General features: G+C 35.5%; 1 protein-coding gene across 1 annotated transcript in view; it reads right to left on the bottom strand.

Moving 5' to 3' along the window:
• TRIM23 (tripartite motif containing 23) overlaps nucleotides 1–15464 on the bottom strand; it is a 31964-nt gene that overhangs the window by 2666 nt on the left and 13834 nt on the right. The window contains exons 6-10 of the mRNA XM_008691368.2: nucleotides 15145–15360; nucleotides 10866–11000; nucleotides 7457–7586; nucleotides 6811–6921; nucleotides 1541–1665 (exon numbers count right to left, since the gene is read on the bottom strand). Of these exons, the coding sequence (XP_008689590.2) occupies nucleotides 1541–1665; nucleotides 6811–6921; nucleotides 7457–7586; nucleotides 10866–11000; nucleotides 15145–15360 (717 nt within the window). The remainder of the gene's footprint in view (nucleotides 1–1540; nucleotides 1666–6810; nucleotides 6922–7456; nucleotides 7587–10865; nucleotides 11001–15144; nucleotides 15361–15464) is intronic.

Raw genomic sequence — 15464 nt, 5'->3', positions numbered from 1 at the left:
TTCTTATATATTTGTCCAGATAATTTCCATGCACATTCATGCAAATAAACAAACAGAAACATACTTTAGCTTTTTTTTTTTTACTTAATACATCTGAAAGATAGTTACCTTTCCATTATCTGAACAAGAAGACCTTCTACATTATTTTTAACATCTGAATTGCATTCCAGGATGCAGGTGCAACATAATTTTCTTAACCAGTCCTATACTTAAAATTTAGATTGAGGTTCTGTTTATGTGCTATTACAAATACATACATATACATATGTAACATATTTTTTACTACATTCATTTGCAACATTATCAGCAGGATAACCTTAGGATATCTCTATGCACAACACATTACTAGAGGTAGAACTGTAGGGTACAAGAGTATATGCATCTAAAATTTTGATAGGTCTGGTACTGCCAAATTGCCCTCCAAGAAAATGTTTGTTTAATAACCACACCAACAGTATATGTGAGTCTGAAGATTATGAGACATTTTTATCTTTAACAATTTAAATGGAAAATGGTATTTCACTTTGCCTTATCTGCGTGTCTTTTTCAGTAAGTAAGCAAAGTGTATCTGTTCTTAGTAGTTTGCCTTTGATTTTTTATTAAGAGGGAAATCCTTTATTCTTCATCCTACCCTTCCTTTTTATGACATCTTAGCCCCTCTACTGCACTGAAAAGCATTCTCATTCTCCTAGAAGCATAGGCTCAAGATCTAGGAATAGGTAGCTTCTCCCTGTCCTTTACCCACCCCATCCGGACACCAAATTCTAACAAATCTACCTTCATAAACTCTTTTCAATCTGCTTCCACCCTTCTATTCCTTTAATTCAGGATCTTGTTAACTCTCTTCACTTGAATTACTACAGTAATTTACTGCATCTGCCTGTCTCTAGTCCCTTCCCCCTGATTAATTCTGTATCCTACCCCCAGATTATAGTCTTAAAACACAGATATGAGTCCAAAAACCATTTGATGGTTTTCCTTTGTCATAGAATAAAACCCTAAATTTCTTAGTCTAGACCTCACCTGTTATTCTAGATTTTCTTCATCCTCTACTGCTGATCTGCTGATGCTTCCTAAAACACTCATGCTTTTATTTTCTCTTCCTACAGTGTTCTTTCTTTCACATACTGACTCAAAGTCCTATCCATAATTTCAACTCTTATCATAATTCCAACTCAAATCCCACTTTTTACACATCTTTTATAAGATGCCACCTTTAGAACTACTCTTAATTTTCCATGACACGTTGTTAGTATTATTGAAGTTACTTACCAGTTTTCTATGTATTAGAATCTCATATACAGTCACTTACATGTTTACAAACATATATAGGAGTTTCTGGTAAGCATCAATCACCTTATTTCTTTTTCTATACTCCAAGGTACACAGTAGAGCACTTTCTATAAATATTGTATTTAAAATACTCAGCACAAACTTCTTAAGTATCTATAGAATTATCAGTTTTGAAATTACCTTATGTTACCTTATGATAGAATGCACAAAACTACTAAATAAGTATTCTGAAATACAAACGTGTTACCTGTTTGTTAGCAAAAATCAGGAGCAAAGCATCTCGGAGTTCTTTTTCCGTTAACAACTTTGCAAGTTCACTATGTGCTTCACTAACTCTGTCTCTATGACTGCTATCAACAACAAATACAACAGCTACCAAAACAAAAAACAAAAAAAAATTGAATTAGTCATTTGTTAACTTTCAGTAAATGGACCAAATATTTTAATGCTCTCATTATTTTATTATGGTTAGTCTACTATTATGTTTTTCATAGAAAGGCTGCCTACTGTAAGAGAATCTAGCAATACTTAATAGTATGACCTCAAGTAGTTCACCTAACTTTTCACCTCTTCACTTCCCCATCTATAACAGGATTTACAACCCTTGTTCCATCAAACACAAAATGCTGTGTATGTGAATTAATATTTTTCTTAATGAGAATATACCTCTCATGATTTGCATAACGATGCCACTTGTTCCTTTTTCTTTAAATTTTTATTTTAATTGTCTGATGCTCATCTTGACAAGTGCACTCCTTAATCCCCATTACCTTTTTCACCTGTCCCCCCATCTAACTCCCCTATGGTTACCATCAGTTTGTTCTCTATAGTTAAGAGTCTGTGTCTGTGTTCTTTTTTGCCCCCCTTTGCTCATTTGTTTCTTAAATTCCACATGAGTGAAGCCATATGGTCTTTGTCTCTGACTTATTTCACCTAACATTATACTCTCTAGCTCCATCCATGTTATTGCAAATGGCAAGATTTCATTCTTTTTCTGGATGAGTAATATCCCATTATCGATATATACCACAACTTCTTTACCCATTCATCAATCTATGGATACTTAAGCTGTTTCCATAACTTGGCTATTGTTGATAATGCTGTTATAAACATCAGGGTGCATGTATCCCTCTGAATTAATGTTTTTGTATTCTTTGGGTAAATACCTAGTAATCCAATTGCTGGATCATAGGGTAGTGCTAATCCTAACTTTTTGAGAAACCTTCATAATGTTTTCCAGAGTGGCTGCAACAGTTTGCATTCCCAGCAATACTGGAAGAGGGTTCCTTTTTTTCTACATCCTCACCAAAATCTGTTATTTCTTATGTTGTTGACTTTATTCTGACTGGCAGTTTTGATCTGCATTTTCCTGACGGAAAGTGATGATGAGCATCTTTTCATGTGCCTATTGGCCATCTGGATGTCTTCTTTGAAGAAATATCTATTCGTGTCTTCTGCCCATTTTTTAATCGGATTATTTGGTTTTTGGCTCTTGTGTTCTGAAAGTTCTTTATGTATTTTGATTACTAACCCTTTATTGGATATGTCATTTGCAAATATCTTTTCCCATTCCATAGGTTGCCTTTTAGTTTTGTTGATTGTTTCCTTCGCTGTCTAGAAGCTTTTTATTTTGATGTAGTCCCAGTAGTTTATCTTTCCTTTTGTTTTGCTTGCCCCAAAGGACCTATCTAGAAAAAAGTTGCTAGGCTAATGTTAGAGAAATTATTACCTGTGCTCTTTTCTAGGATTTTTACGGCTGCAGGTCTAACATTTAGATCTTTAATCCATTTTGAATTTATTTCATGTATCGTGTAAGAAAGTGGTCCAGTTTCATTTTTTTACACATCGCTATCCAGTTTTCCCAACACCATTTGTTAAAGAGACTGTCGTTTTCCAATTGGATATTCTTTCCTGCTTTATCAAAGATTAACTGACCATATAATTGTGGGTTTATTTCTAGGTTTTCCATTCTATTCTATTGATCTTTATGTTTATTTTTGTGCCAGTACCATACTGTTTTGATTACTACAGCTTTGTAAGTTAACTTGGAAGTCCAGAACTGTGATGCTTCCAGCTTTGCTTTTCTTTTTCAAGATTGCTTTGCCTATTCGGGGTCTTCTTAGGATTGTTTGTTCTAGCTCTGTGAGAAATGCTGTTGGTATTTTGATAGGAATTGCATTAGATGTGTAGACTGCTTTAGGTAGTACATTTTAACAATATTTGTTCTTTCATTTTTTTTAAAGTTTCTTTTTTTTTAAGACCTTATTATTCATTTGAGAGAGAGACAGAGCACAAGCAGGGGGAGAGGAAGAGGGAAAGGGAGAAGCAGTCTCCCCACTGAGCTGGGAGCCCAACGTGAACCTTGACCCCGGGACCTGAAGATCATGACCTGAGCCGAAGGCAGACACTCAACCATGTGAGCCACCCAGGCGCCCCATATTTGTTCTTTCAATCCATGAACAAGGAATGTGTTTCCATTTTTTTTGTATCCCCTTAAATTTGTTTCATCGGTGTTTTATAGATTTCAGAGTACAGGTCTTTTATCTCTTTGGTTAGGTTTATACCAAGGTATCTTATTATTTTGGGTGCAATTGTAAATGGGATTATTAACTTCTCTTTTGGCTGCTTTATTATTGGTGTATAGAAATGCAACAGAATTCTGTAAATTGACTTTGTATCCTATGACTTTACTGACTTCATTTATCTGTTCTAACAGTTTTTGGTGGAGTCTTTCAGGCTTTATATATACATATAATCACACACACACATATATGCACACATATATACACATACATACACACACAATATAGTATCATGTCACCTGCAAATAGTGAAAGTTTTACTTCTTCTTGCCAATTTGGATTCCTTTTCTTTTTTTGTCTGATTGCTGTGGCTAGCCCTTCCAGGACTATGTTGAATAAAAGTGGTGAGAGTGGACATCCTTGTCTTGTTCCTGACCTTAGGGGGAAGGCTCTCAGGTTTTCCCTGATGTTAGGTGTGGGTTTTTCGTAGATGATCTTCATTATGTTGAGGTATGTTCCCTCTAAACCTACTTTGTGGAGGGTTTTTAACATAAATAGATGTTATACTTTGTTAAATGCTTTTTTTTTTTTTTTGCATCTATTGAAATGATCATATAATTCTTATCCTTTCTCTTATTGATGTATCATGCTGACTGATTTGCAACCCAGGAATAAATCCTACTTGGTCATGGGGAATGATTTTTTTTATATCATTGGATTCAGTTTGCTAGTATTTTATTGACGATTTTTGCATCTTTGTTCAGAGAGATTGGCCTGTAGTTCTCTTTTTTGTGGTATCTATCATGTTTTGATATCAGGATAATGCTGGCCTCATAGAATGAATTTGGAAGTTTTCCTTCCTTTTCTATTTTTTAGAATAGTTGAGAAGAATGGGTATTAACTCTTCTCTAAATATTTGGTAGAATTCACCTGTGAAGCCATCTGATCCTGGACTTTTGTTTGTTGGGAGTTTTTTGGGGTTTTTTGGTTTGGTTTTGTTTTGTTTTGTTTTTAAGAGAGAGAGCACAAGCAGTGGGGAAGGGCAGATGGAGAAGGAGAAGCAGACTACCCACTGAGCAGGAGCCGGATGCAAGGCTAGATCCCGGAACCCCTAGATCATGACCTGAGTCGAAGGGAGACACTTAACTGACTGAGCCACCCAGGCATCCCTGTTTATTGGGAATTTTTTGATTACTGAGTCAATTGCTTTGCTGGTAATTGGACTGTTCATATTTTCTATTTCTTCTTGTTTCAGTTTTAGTAGTTTGTATTTCTAGGAATTTATCCATTTCTTCTAGGTTGTCCAATTTTTTGGCATATAGTTTTTCATAATATTCTCTTATAATTGTATTTCTGTGGTTTTTTGTTGTTATTCCTTTTCTCTCATTTGTGATTTTATTTATTTGTTTTCTTTCTCTTTCTTTCTTGATAGGTCTGGCTAGGGGTTTATCAATTTTATTGATTTTTTTCCAAAGAACCAGCTCCTGGTTTCACTGATCTGTTCTATATTTTTTTTTTTTTTTTTTTTTAGTTTCTGTATCATTTATTTCTGCTCTAATCTAATTATTTCTTTCCTTCTACTGGTTTTGGGCTGTGTTTTTTTGTTCTTTTCCTACCTCCTTTATGTGTAAGGTTAAATTGTTTTGAGATTTTTCTTGCTTCTTGAGGTAGGCCTGTATTGCCATAAAGTTCCCTCTTAGAACAGCTTTTGCTGCATCCCAAGGTTTTGAACCACTGTGTTTTCATTTTCATTTGTTTCCATGTACTTTTTGATTTCTTCTTTGATTTTTTAGGTTAACCCATTCATTGTTTAGTAGCATGTTATTTAACCCCCACGTATTTGCAGTCTTTCCATATTTTTTCCTGTGGACGACTTCTAGTGTCTTAGCATTGTGGTCTGAAAAGATGCATTGAGGGGCTCCTGGGTGGCTCAGTTGATTAAATGTCTTGACTCTTGATTTCAGCTCAGGTCATGATCTCAGGAACATGGGGTTGAGCCCCCCATGGGGCTCCGCAGGGAGTCTGCTTGAGATTCTCTCTTTCCCTCTCCCTCTCCTTCTGCTCCTCCCTCACTCACACTCTCTAAGTAAATAAGTCTTTTAAAAAAAAAAAAAAAAGTAAAGAAAAGATGCGTTGATCTTTTTAAATTTGTTGAGACTTCTTTTGTGGCCTATGATGCTACTTGTTCTTTAATTACTACTTCCTTTGCCAAAAAATAATCTAAATAAATCACCATCTTTATCTCTCCGAAGTATTCTCTCTAGGTGCCTAGCACAGCACTTTCCACATATACTGTACTCAAAATACATAGCAGAAACTTCACAAGTATCTACTGAATTCTCTTTTGAAATCTTTCTAGCTACCTTATGGTAGCTAAACATCATGACTTTCGACCATTCCTCATGTTCAAAATCCCATTTTTTCCTATTAATCACTGTATCAAAAATCCCAATGTAAAAATAATTATCTAGTTTATCTGCTAGGTGGAAAGTATGATATATATGAAACATGTGGCATGAACATAAGTTTCATGTTGGGTATAGGCAAAAGCATAGAACGGGGCCTAAATATAAATAAATGCTGGGTGGAATGTGTGATAAAATACAGTTTGGCCAAAAGCAAACCACTGCAGGTTCTTCTGGAGCTACTGAGAGATTATAATGAGATAAATATTTTACTGAATTGAAGAGAACAGCAGAAACATACACCAACAATTCTACCCTTCATCACAATATTGTCAGTGATCACACTCATATGAATAGTGATAATGTACTTTAACTGTTAAGAGCAGCAAGCGGTATGTACTCTTAACTGCCTACATATAAAAGGTAAGTATGGTTTTAAGCTATAATTATGATTTTTCCATGACATAAACCAAAGTACATAACCCAGTCTTTCCACCTTAATGTTTTTAATAAAATAAGCTTCACTAGTTAATTCCACAGAAAACTGGCATCCTAAAATTCTGAAAAATTAAAATGTTTTTCACTCTTACCTTGGGTATTGAGGTAATAATGTTTCCACAATGGTCTTAATTTGTGTTTTCCACCTACATCCCAAATAGTGAACTTTAGATTTTTATATTCTACAGTTTCCACATTAAAACCTGTTTTTTTTAAAAAAAAGTTACTTTAATACTGAACTTATATTTATAATAAGTAACATACCAAACACAGGTGACCCACTGTTTAGAATTATGATAATACAAATTACTTTCATACAGCAGTATCTACTGCTGCCCAACCAACTCCACTCCTAATAAACCTACACGGGGAATATATACCTTTAACAGCTATTAGCCCTCTAAACCCCCACCAGGATCCTTAGATCCTGAAACTCAAATACCTAACAGTGTTGCACCACTACCACTACCACTCCTTCACCCTAACGCTCACCAATCCTTTAATCCTTCCAACTGTCCCACCAACACTGTTCCTTCTTAATATCCCACCATCCACATTTCAGTCCCACAGCCCTCAACCTTGCATTTTTTTCTCAGACATGTTAGTGTCTTAGAGCCAGTAAAGAGCCCACCACAATGCCATACTGACATAAAATAAGATCCCCAAGAACTCAGCTGTAAGCTAGGGTTTGTCTCTAAAACATCTAACATTAAAGTAAAAAGCAGTACTTATACTTACCAATTGTTGGAATAGGCTGCATGAATTCATCCTGTTTTAACTTAAACAAAATAGTAGTTTTTCCAGCACCATCTAATCCTAATGTAACAACTCGAATTTCCATTTTTGGTCCAATGTGAACTCTATTGTCCTGTAATTTTTAAAAATTTAAATCTTCTTATTTTGATATGGAGTTAAAAAGTATTAGCATTTATACTTTTATTTATAATACCTTTGTTAATTATTTCATCTCCTATTCATTCCTCTGATTCCATGGACAAATAGCAACCCGTACTATTACAATTTCGTTGCATTAATCTAATTCCTTAGAAAACTGAAATAACGAACATTAAAAAAAAACTATAAGCCTGTGGTAACAGGTACACAATGTACAAAGATGTAATTTGTGACATCAATAACAAAGTATGGGGGGGTGGAGCTATAAAAGAATAGAGGGTTTATATGCAAAAGAAGTTAAATTGTTATCACTTTCCAAAAGAATGTTGTAACAAGATGTTCTTTGTAATACCAATGGTAAACACAAAAATCCACAGAATACACACAAAAGGAAATGAATACAGAATCAAACCATGACACTATAAAAAAATCACTGAGACACAGAAGGCAGTAAGACAAAAGGAAAGACAAAAAAGCTATAAGATATGCAAAAAACAATGAACCGAATGGTAGTAACAAGTTCTTACCTATTAATAATTACTTGAAAGATAAATGGGCTTAATTCCCCAATGAAAAGACACAGTATGACTAAATGGATAAAAAAAAACGAGAACTAACAATATGCTGTCTATAAGAGACTCACTACACATTTAAGGACACAAGAAGGCTGTAAGTGAAGGAAAAGAAAAAGATATTCCGTGTAAATCATACTCAAAAGAGAGCAGGGGTGGCTATCCTAGAATGAGACAAAAGAGATTTTATATATTGATAGTAAAGTAGATTTACAAATAACATATAACAATTACAAATATTTGGATTTTAAATATATGGAAAAAGTTCCAAAATGGGACCCAAAACTATAAAACTCTTGTTAGAAGAAAACATAGTGCAAAATCTTCATGACAATGGATTTGGCAAGTGATTTTTTTTTTGTTTTTTTGTTATCACCGAAAACACATTGACAAAAGCAAAAGTAGACAAATGGGACCATATCAATCTTAAACTTTTGTGAATCAAAGGATACTATCAACAAAGTGAAGAAGCAGCCTACAAAATGGGACTAAGTATTTGCAAATCATATATTTAAGAGTGGATTCCCTTCCAGAATATATAAAGAACTCCTATAGCTCAACAAAAAATATCAAATAACTCAATTAAAAAAGAGGCAAAGGACTTGTACAAAATTTCTCCAAAGAAGATATAAACTAGCAAATAAGCATCTGAAATGAGGTTCAACTTCATTAATCATCACAGAAACAAATCAAAACCACAATGAGGTATCACCTCACAACTCTCAGGATGGCTACTATCTAAAGCAAACAAACAAACAAAAATTAACGCGTTGATTAAAATGTGAAGAAATTGCAAGCCTTGTGCACTGTTGGTGGGAATTACAATATACTACAACCACTATGGAAACCAATACAACATTTCCTCAAAAAAATAAAAATAGAACTACCATATCCAGTAATCTCACTTCCAGATATATAACCAAAAGAGATGAAAGCAAGGTCTCAGAGAGATATGTGTACACCCATGTTCACAGCTACACTATTCATAATAGCCAAGATGTGGAAACAGCCCAATGTCCATCAATGGATGAAAGTATAAACAAAATGTGGTATATACAAACAATGCAATATTATTTAGCCTTAAAACAGAAGAAAGGTTTGTCACATGAGGATATACTAATTGAGATCAGCCAATCATATAAAGACAAATACTGACTATATGGCTCCACTTATATAAGGTATTTAGAATGCTCAAATTCAAAGAAACAGAAAGTAGAATGGTACCAGGAGGTGGGGGAGGGCGGGGAAAGGGGACTTACTGTTTATACGGTATGGAAGTTCAGTTTTTCAAAATGCAAAATTCTGGAGGTATACTGAATGTGAATATAGTTAAAATGGTTAAGATCAGGGATGCCTGGGTGGTTTAGTCAGTTAAGGGTCCGACTCTTTGATTTTGGCTCAGGTCATGATCTCAGGGTCATGAAATCAATCCCTGCATCGGGCTCCTTCCACGGTGAGCATGGAGCCGGCATGAGATTTTCTCTCTCCCTCTGCTCCTCCCCTCCCCCAATGCTCACCTTCTCTTTCAAAAAAAAGGTTAAGATGGTAACTTTGATGTTTTTTACCACACACACACAAATGTAGTATATCTGCACAATGAATACTGCTATGGAGTAATCTCCAGGCAGTACACTTATATGAAAAGAACTAAATGTGATGAGTGTACATACAAATATATAAATAAATGTATTTCTCTATATTTTTTAAATGATGAATAAAACTAAGAAAAAATTCTTGATGGTTTTCTATGGAGAAAGGAGGAAAAGCGTGGAGGGTTTAGGGATAGAAGCTAAACTTCTCTAAATGAACCCTGATTTGTAGATTTGACTCTGGACCATGTGATTGTTTCACAGAATTATAAAGTAAGATTAAGTTCTAAAAAAACAGACCCTAAAAAGGGAAAGTAAAATGAAACAAATGAACCTTTTAAATTAGAGGCAATTCATTTTATTTTTTTATTTTATTTTTTTTTAAAGATTTTATTTATTAATTTGACAGAGAGAGATAGCCAGCGAGAGAGGGAACACAAGCAGGGGGAGTGGGAGAGGAAGAAGCAGGCTCCTAGCGGAGAAGCCTGATGTGGGGCTCGATCCCAGAACGCTGGGATCACGCCCTGAGCGGAAGGCAGACGCTTAAGGACTGCTCCACCCAGGCGCCCCAGGGGCAATTCATTTTAAAAGAGACCAAAACATATCAACCAAATGGCAAGTACAGGCCTTATTTGATTGGATTCTGTTTCCAGAAATAAAAAAATTTTTTAGCCATCTGGGAAATTTGAATAACTAATTGGATAATGGTTAATATTAGAGATTCATTAATAAATTTTTTAGGCTGATAACAATATTTTGATTTTTTTAAATAGTCCTTACCTTTTACAAATACACACAACAATATTTCATAGATGAAATGATATGCTGGGATTTGTTCCAAAATAACCTGAGAGACTGCAGGTAGAAAGGGGAATGGGGAAAAGGATAGATGAAATAAAGTTTTTAATTGTTAAAGTGGGTGACAGGTACATGGAGATTCATTACACCACTTCCTATTTTTCCACTGATGAAAGTTTTTTTCAGAAAAAAACTATGAATTTCTTAGTTGTCTCTTCAAGCTGACTATCATGGAATGTAAAACAGTTATGATTTACCAGAAGCTATACCTAAAAATGAAATACTGTACGTTACCTTTGTAAAAGTGACAGGGATACTGGCATCCAACTGAATGTGATCTGCAACCTCTGTAAACTGCTGCTGCTGTTTTTGCAATGTTTCCAGTAACCTTGTAATTTCCTGTTTTGCCAAAACAACTCTACAATCATCCTAGAAAAGAGAATATAGTTTTCCAGTAAACTTGTTACAGGAAGAAAGAAAAAAAGAGTTATCACCAAAAATCAAGAAAAATTCATTTAACATTACAGTATTCAAAGTTAGCTTAAATGTAAATTTGACTAGGATAATAATTGGGCATTAATAAATAATTAAAGAGCTTTCAATAGAAAAATGGGTAAATTGTGGCATATTCAGAAAGGCAAGACTATACCACCATGAGAACGAGCCACGATTACACCTGATGATATGAATTTCACAAACATAATGTCAAGTAAAAGAAGAAATGACAAGAAGACTTCATACTGTATGATTCCATTTTTATTAATTACCAAAAGAGACAAAAATAAGATATGTGTTAGAAGTCAGGATAGTGGTTTACCCTGAGGGGAAAGCAGTAGTTATCAGAAGGGAGTCTGAGGGGTTTCTAGGGGTGCTGGTAATGTTCTGTTACTCGATCTGGGTGCTAGTTACACAGTAATGTCCAGTCTGAAAATTCAGCCATCTGAACACTTATGCACATTGTATGTACGTTATACTTTAAAAAAAAAATCTAAGATATATGTGTACTTGTTTTTAAAAAAATTGACTAAAGGTCAAATTGAAAAGCCTCCCTTGCCTTCTAGATGTCCAGACTCTCTCTTCAAAGTCTAGCACTTTCTAGTTTCTCAAATACTAATCCAGAGATATTCTACATACATACCAATATATTCTTCATAAGACAGAGGTCTCCTAACAATATGTAAGCTCCATGAGAGCAGTGGTGTTAACAATTTTTGCTCACTTTGCATATTTACTTTAGTTGATTATGAACTAATAAACTTTGCTTATTATTTGCATGTTGTTCCAGCTGTCCCTGAAATTCTTGCCTTCTACTCTCTCAGGCCCCACATACAAATGAATCCTACTGGATACCCAGAATCTGGACACCTCTCACTCCTACTAGCCAAGCCACTTTCTCTCTCATGTGGGATTCTACAACAGCCTCCAAACTCCTTCTTTCCTTTAACCCCTTCCTTCCATCTTGGCTCTCCTTCTATCTATTTTTTACACATCAAAGTCATCTTTTTAAGTAAGATAAGCCATTCTTGTCAAAATTTCACAATGGCTTCTCCATTTCAATCAATAAAAGCTGAAGTCCTTCTAGCGACCCACAAAGCCTTCCTTACAGATAATTCCCTATTACTTCCAGATTTCAGCTTCTATTACCCTTTCCTTTACTTACTCCGTTCCACCCAGTGGCTTCTTTTGCTGTTCTTCAAATACACCACCAGGCTGCCTTAGGGTTTTTGCTCTGATCCGTTTCCTCAGCTGGACTATTCTTCCCCACATTACAGCGTGAACAAATTCCTTCACCTTCTTCCTTTTTGAGGCTTTGCTCAAATCTCATCTTCTCTTAATGATGCTTACCCTGACCATTTAATAATGCAGTCTGCCGGACCCTCATTTTTTTTTTTTTCTGTCCTTAGTTCTTACCACTTTTTAACATGCTGTATAATTTACTTATTTAGATATGGTTGTGGTTTATTGTCTATCTTCTCCTTGCTAGAATGCTAATTCCACAAGATTATAGCTTTTTGTTTGTTTTGTTTACCAAGATAGCCCATGTATCTAGAATGTACGTAGCACATGATAGGCACTCAAAACATATTTGCTAAATGAATAGACAAATCCTCACCATTTAGTATCATGCCTTGGACTTAGATGATGCCTCATTTTTTTGGAGGGGAAGGATGATTAAGCTTTGTTCTCAAAATTGGTAATAAATGTGTGATGTTCTATCTATTTCTCTGTTTAATTATATCTGTGGCAAGAACTTTTAAGAATATTGGGGGGGGGGGGTCTGGGTGGCTCAGTCAGTTGAGCATCTGTCTTCAGCTCCGGTCATGATCCTGGAGTCCCGGGATCAAGCCCCAAGTCAGGCTCCCTGCTTGGTGGGGAGTCTGCTTCTCCCTCTCTCCCTGCTCCTTCTCTCACACACTCTCTCTCAAATAAAGAAATAAAATCTTAAAAAAGAAAAAAAGAATATTGGTTGGGGTTACGGTTCTATGGCCGTAAATCAAAGTAAAAGTTTGGACGCTTGCCTGGCTCAGTTGGAAGAGCATGTGACTCTTGATCTCAGGGTTGTGAGTTCAAGCCCCATGATGGGTATAAAGATTACTTAAATAAATAAAACTTTAAAAAAAGTTTTTTTTAAAGTTGATATGAAGAATGACTAGTAAGACCCTAATTTCATTTGCATTAAGACAGTGAGATGATATCATATCATTAACAATTAGCAATCACTCTGATGAAAAGCTTCAGAAACTCTAAAATACCTCTAAATATTTCAGTAACTATGAGCATACTTTTTAAAATAATAAATATAAAAATGCTTTAAAGTATTCAAGCAAATGGGATGTAGACATAATCCCTTTCTGACTTTGCTGTGTAGCTTGATTACCCATCATGAGCTGAACAAGTATTTATTAAGCTCTTTCTATCCAGACACAAAGATGAACAAGATGCATCCAGTCAACATCTAGAAGGATAAACAATGCATATTATATCATTCAGGTTCAAATCAGGAGAGAATAACCATACCAGTTATGTGAGCAGAAAGAATTTCATATGAAGAATTGTTAACTAGGTGTAGTTATTAACTAGGTAACAGAAAGGGTAAAAAGAACTCTGAGGTATCATGAGGAAAGCAACTGTAGGGAACAGCTATCACCAGGGCTGGGAGAATAAAAGGCACATGCTAGAATAATTAAAATTTAGAACCTTACAGGAAGGCCCCCATGGAGCCTAAACTCAGCTCTCTAAGGAAAGTGGTCTCCTCATGTGAGCAGTGAAATTCACAGGAACCCCAAGCAAATGGGAACCCCAAGGAAACCACCTCTACTTTCCAGCTTCCTCTCCTGTCTCCTGTTAGTAGAGCCTAAACAAGAAGCCAGCTGGTAAAGCAGATATGTGGTTAGTAGCGTTTCGGTCCCAAAAATCACAGAGCAGAGGAAAGAAGAATAGGACTGAAGCTCAAAGACAACTTTATAAATGGCATATACATACTACAATTCAGTGTGATAAGGGCTAAACAATAGCTCAAGACTGTTGTATTTATAGCCTGGCCACATTCATATAAGTCTAATCAGTTATTTAAGAGAAAAAGCTCTACAACAGTAGTAAGTTTAGCTCTACAATGATTTGCAATCAACATATTTACTAGTAATATGTCAGTAAAGATGAGATACACTACAGCTTACTGGGAATTCCTAGGGCAATAATGACCCTTACATCACCCACTCCTGAGAGCAGATCCAAACAGAAATGAGTAAGACTGACATTTTTGGCAAAATAATCTTAAATCTAATTTATTTTAAAAGTATATCATTTGAAAACTGGGTAAAACAAATTGCTTATGACACCTCAATCATCAAAAAACATAGGCTAGGGAGCCTGAGTGGCTCAGTCTGTTAAGCGTCTGCCTTCAGCTCAAGTCAAGATCTCAGGGTCCTGGGATCAAGTCCACATCGGGCTCCCTGCTCAGCAGAGAGCCTGCTTCTCCCTCTCCCTCGGCCCTTCCACCCTGCTTGTGCTCACTCTTGCTCACACACACACCCTCTCTCTCAAATAAATAAAATCTTAAAAAAAAAAAAAAGATTACTGTGACATCAAAGTTAAAAACCAATGAATTAGAGCAGAGATAGGTAGTACATTCTAGAGAGGCACCCAAGAAAACAGCAAGGAAGAGATAGTTTTAAAGAATAGCAAACATTTGAGCTAGACTTTGAAGAAGGATTTCCACTATCAGAAAAGGGAGATATAAGCCCACCAAGCAAACAGAACAGTACATGCTTAGCAAAGGAGAGTTAAAGGGCTTGGCATGACTGAAGAATGACAAGACATAAAAAGCTTCCAGAACTCATGGTTTTATGGTGTGAAGGGCACATGAAGGAGAGGACACTGACATGGTCGGTGGAGCAATTCAAGGTTAGAGAACACGTCCTGAGCACAACGTTAATGCATGCAGTAATGTATAGTAATAATATGAAAATATTTATCAATAAAATACACTAGTGGTAATTATCTGGTAATTATCTGCTTAACCTTATAAACCCTCCTTCTTAAAGTATGTCCTAACCATGTTTAAACTACCTACCTGTTGCAAAGTCTTTTCACAATGGAGACAGGCTGTTGAAACCTGGGACAATAAAATAGTCATATCTTCTTGTTGCTGCCTGAGCCAAATCAGTTTTTCTCGAACATGAGCATCAACAACACTTAGAGCCATTTCTTCTTGACGACACAAAGTTTCATGTAGATCAGAAAAATAAGCTCGGACACATGACCGGGCATTCTCTGCAGTACCTGGTACCTAAGGAAATTAAAATTAGTTTAAAACAACTTTAACCATAACAAAGATTTTATATGTGAATTAATGAAAATTTAAATATCATCTATATTCTTAAAAATTCCAAA

The sequence above is a fragment of the Ursus maritimus genome, unplaced genomic scaffold (assembly GCF_017311325.1).
Source record: "Ursus maritimus isolate PB19 unplaced genomic scaffold, ASM1731132v1 scaffold_5, whole genome shotgun sequence".
NCBI classification, from domain to species: Eukaryota; Metazoa; Chordata; class Mammalia; order Carnivora; family Ursidae; genus Ursus; species Ursus maritimus.
Note: the sequence above shows the minus strand (reverse complement) of the source record. Positions and strands in the feature narration are given on the sequence as shown.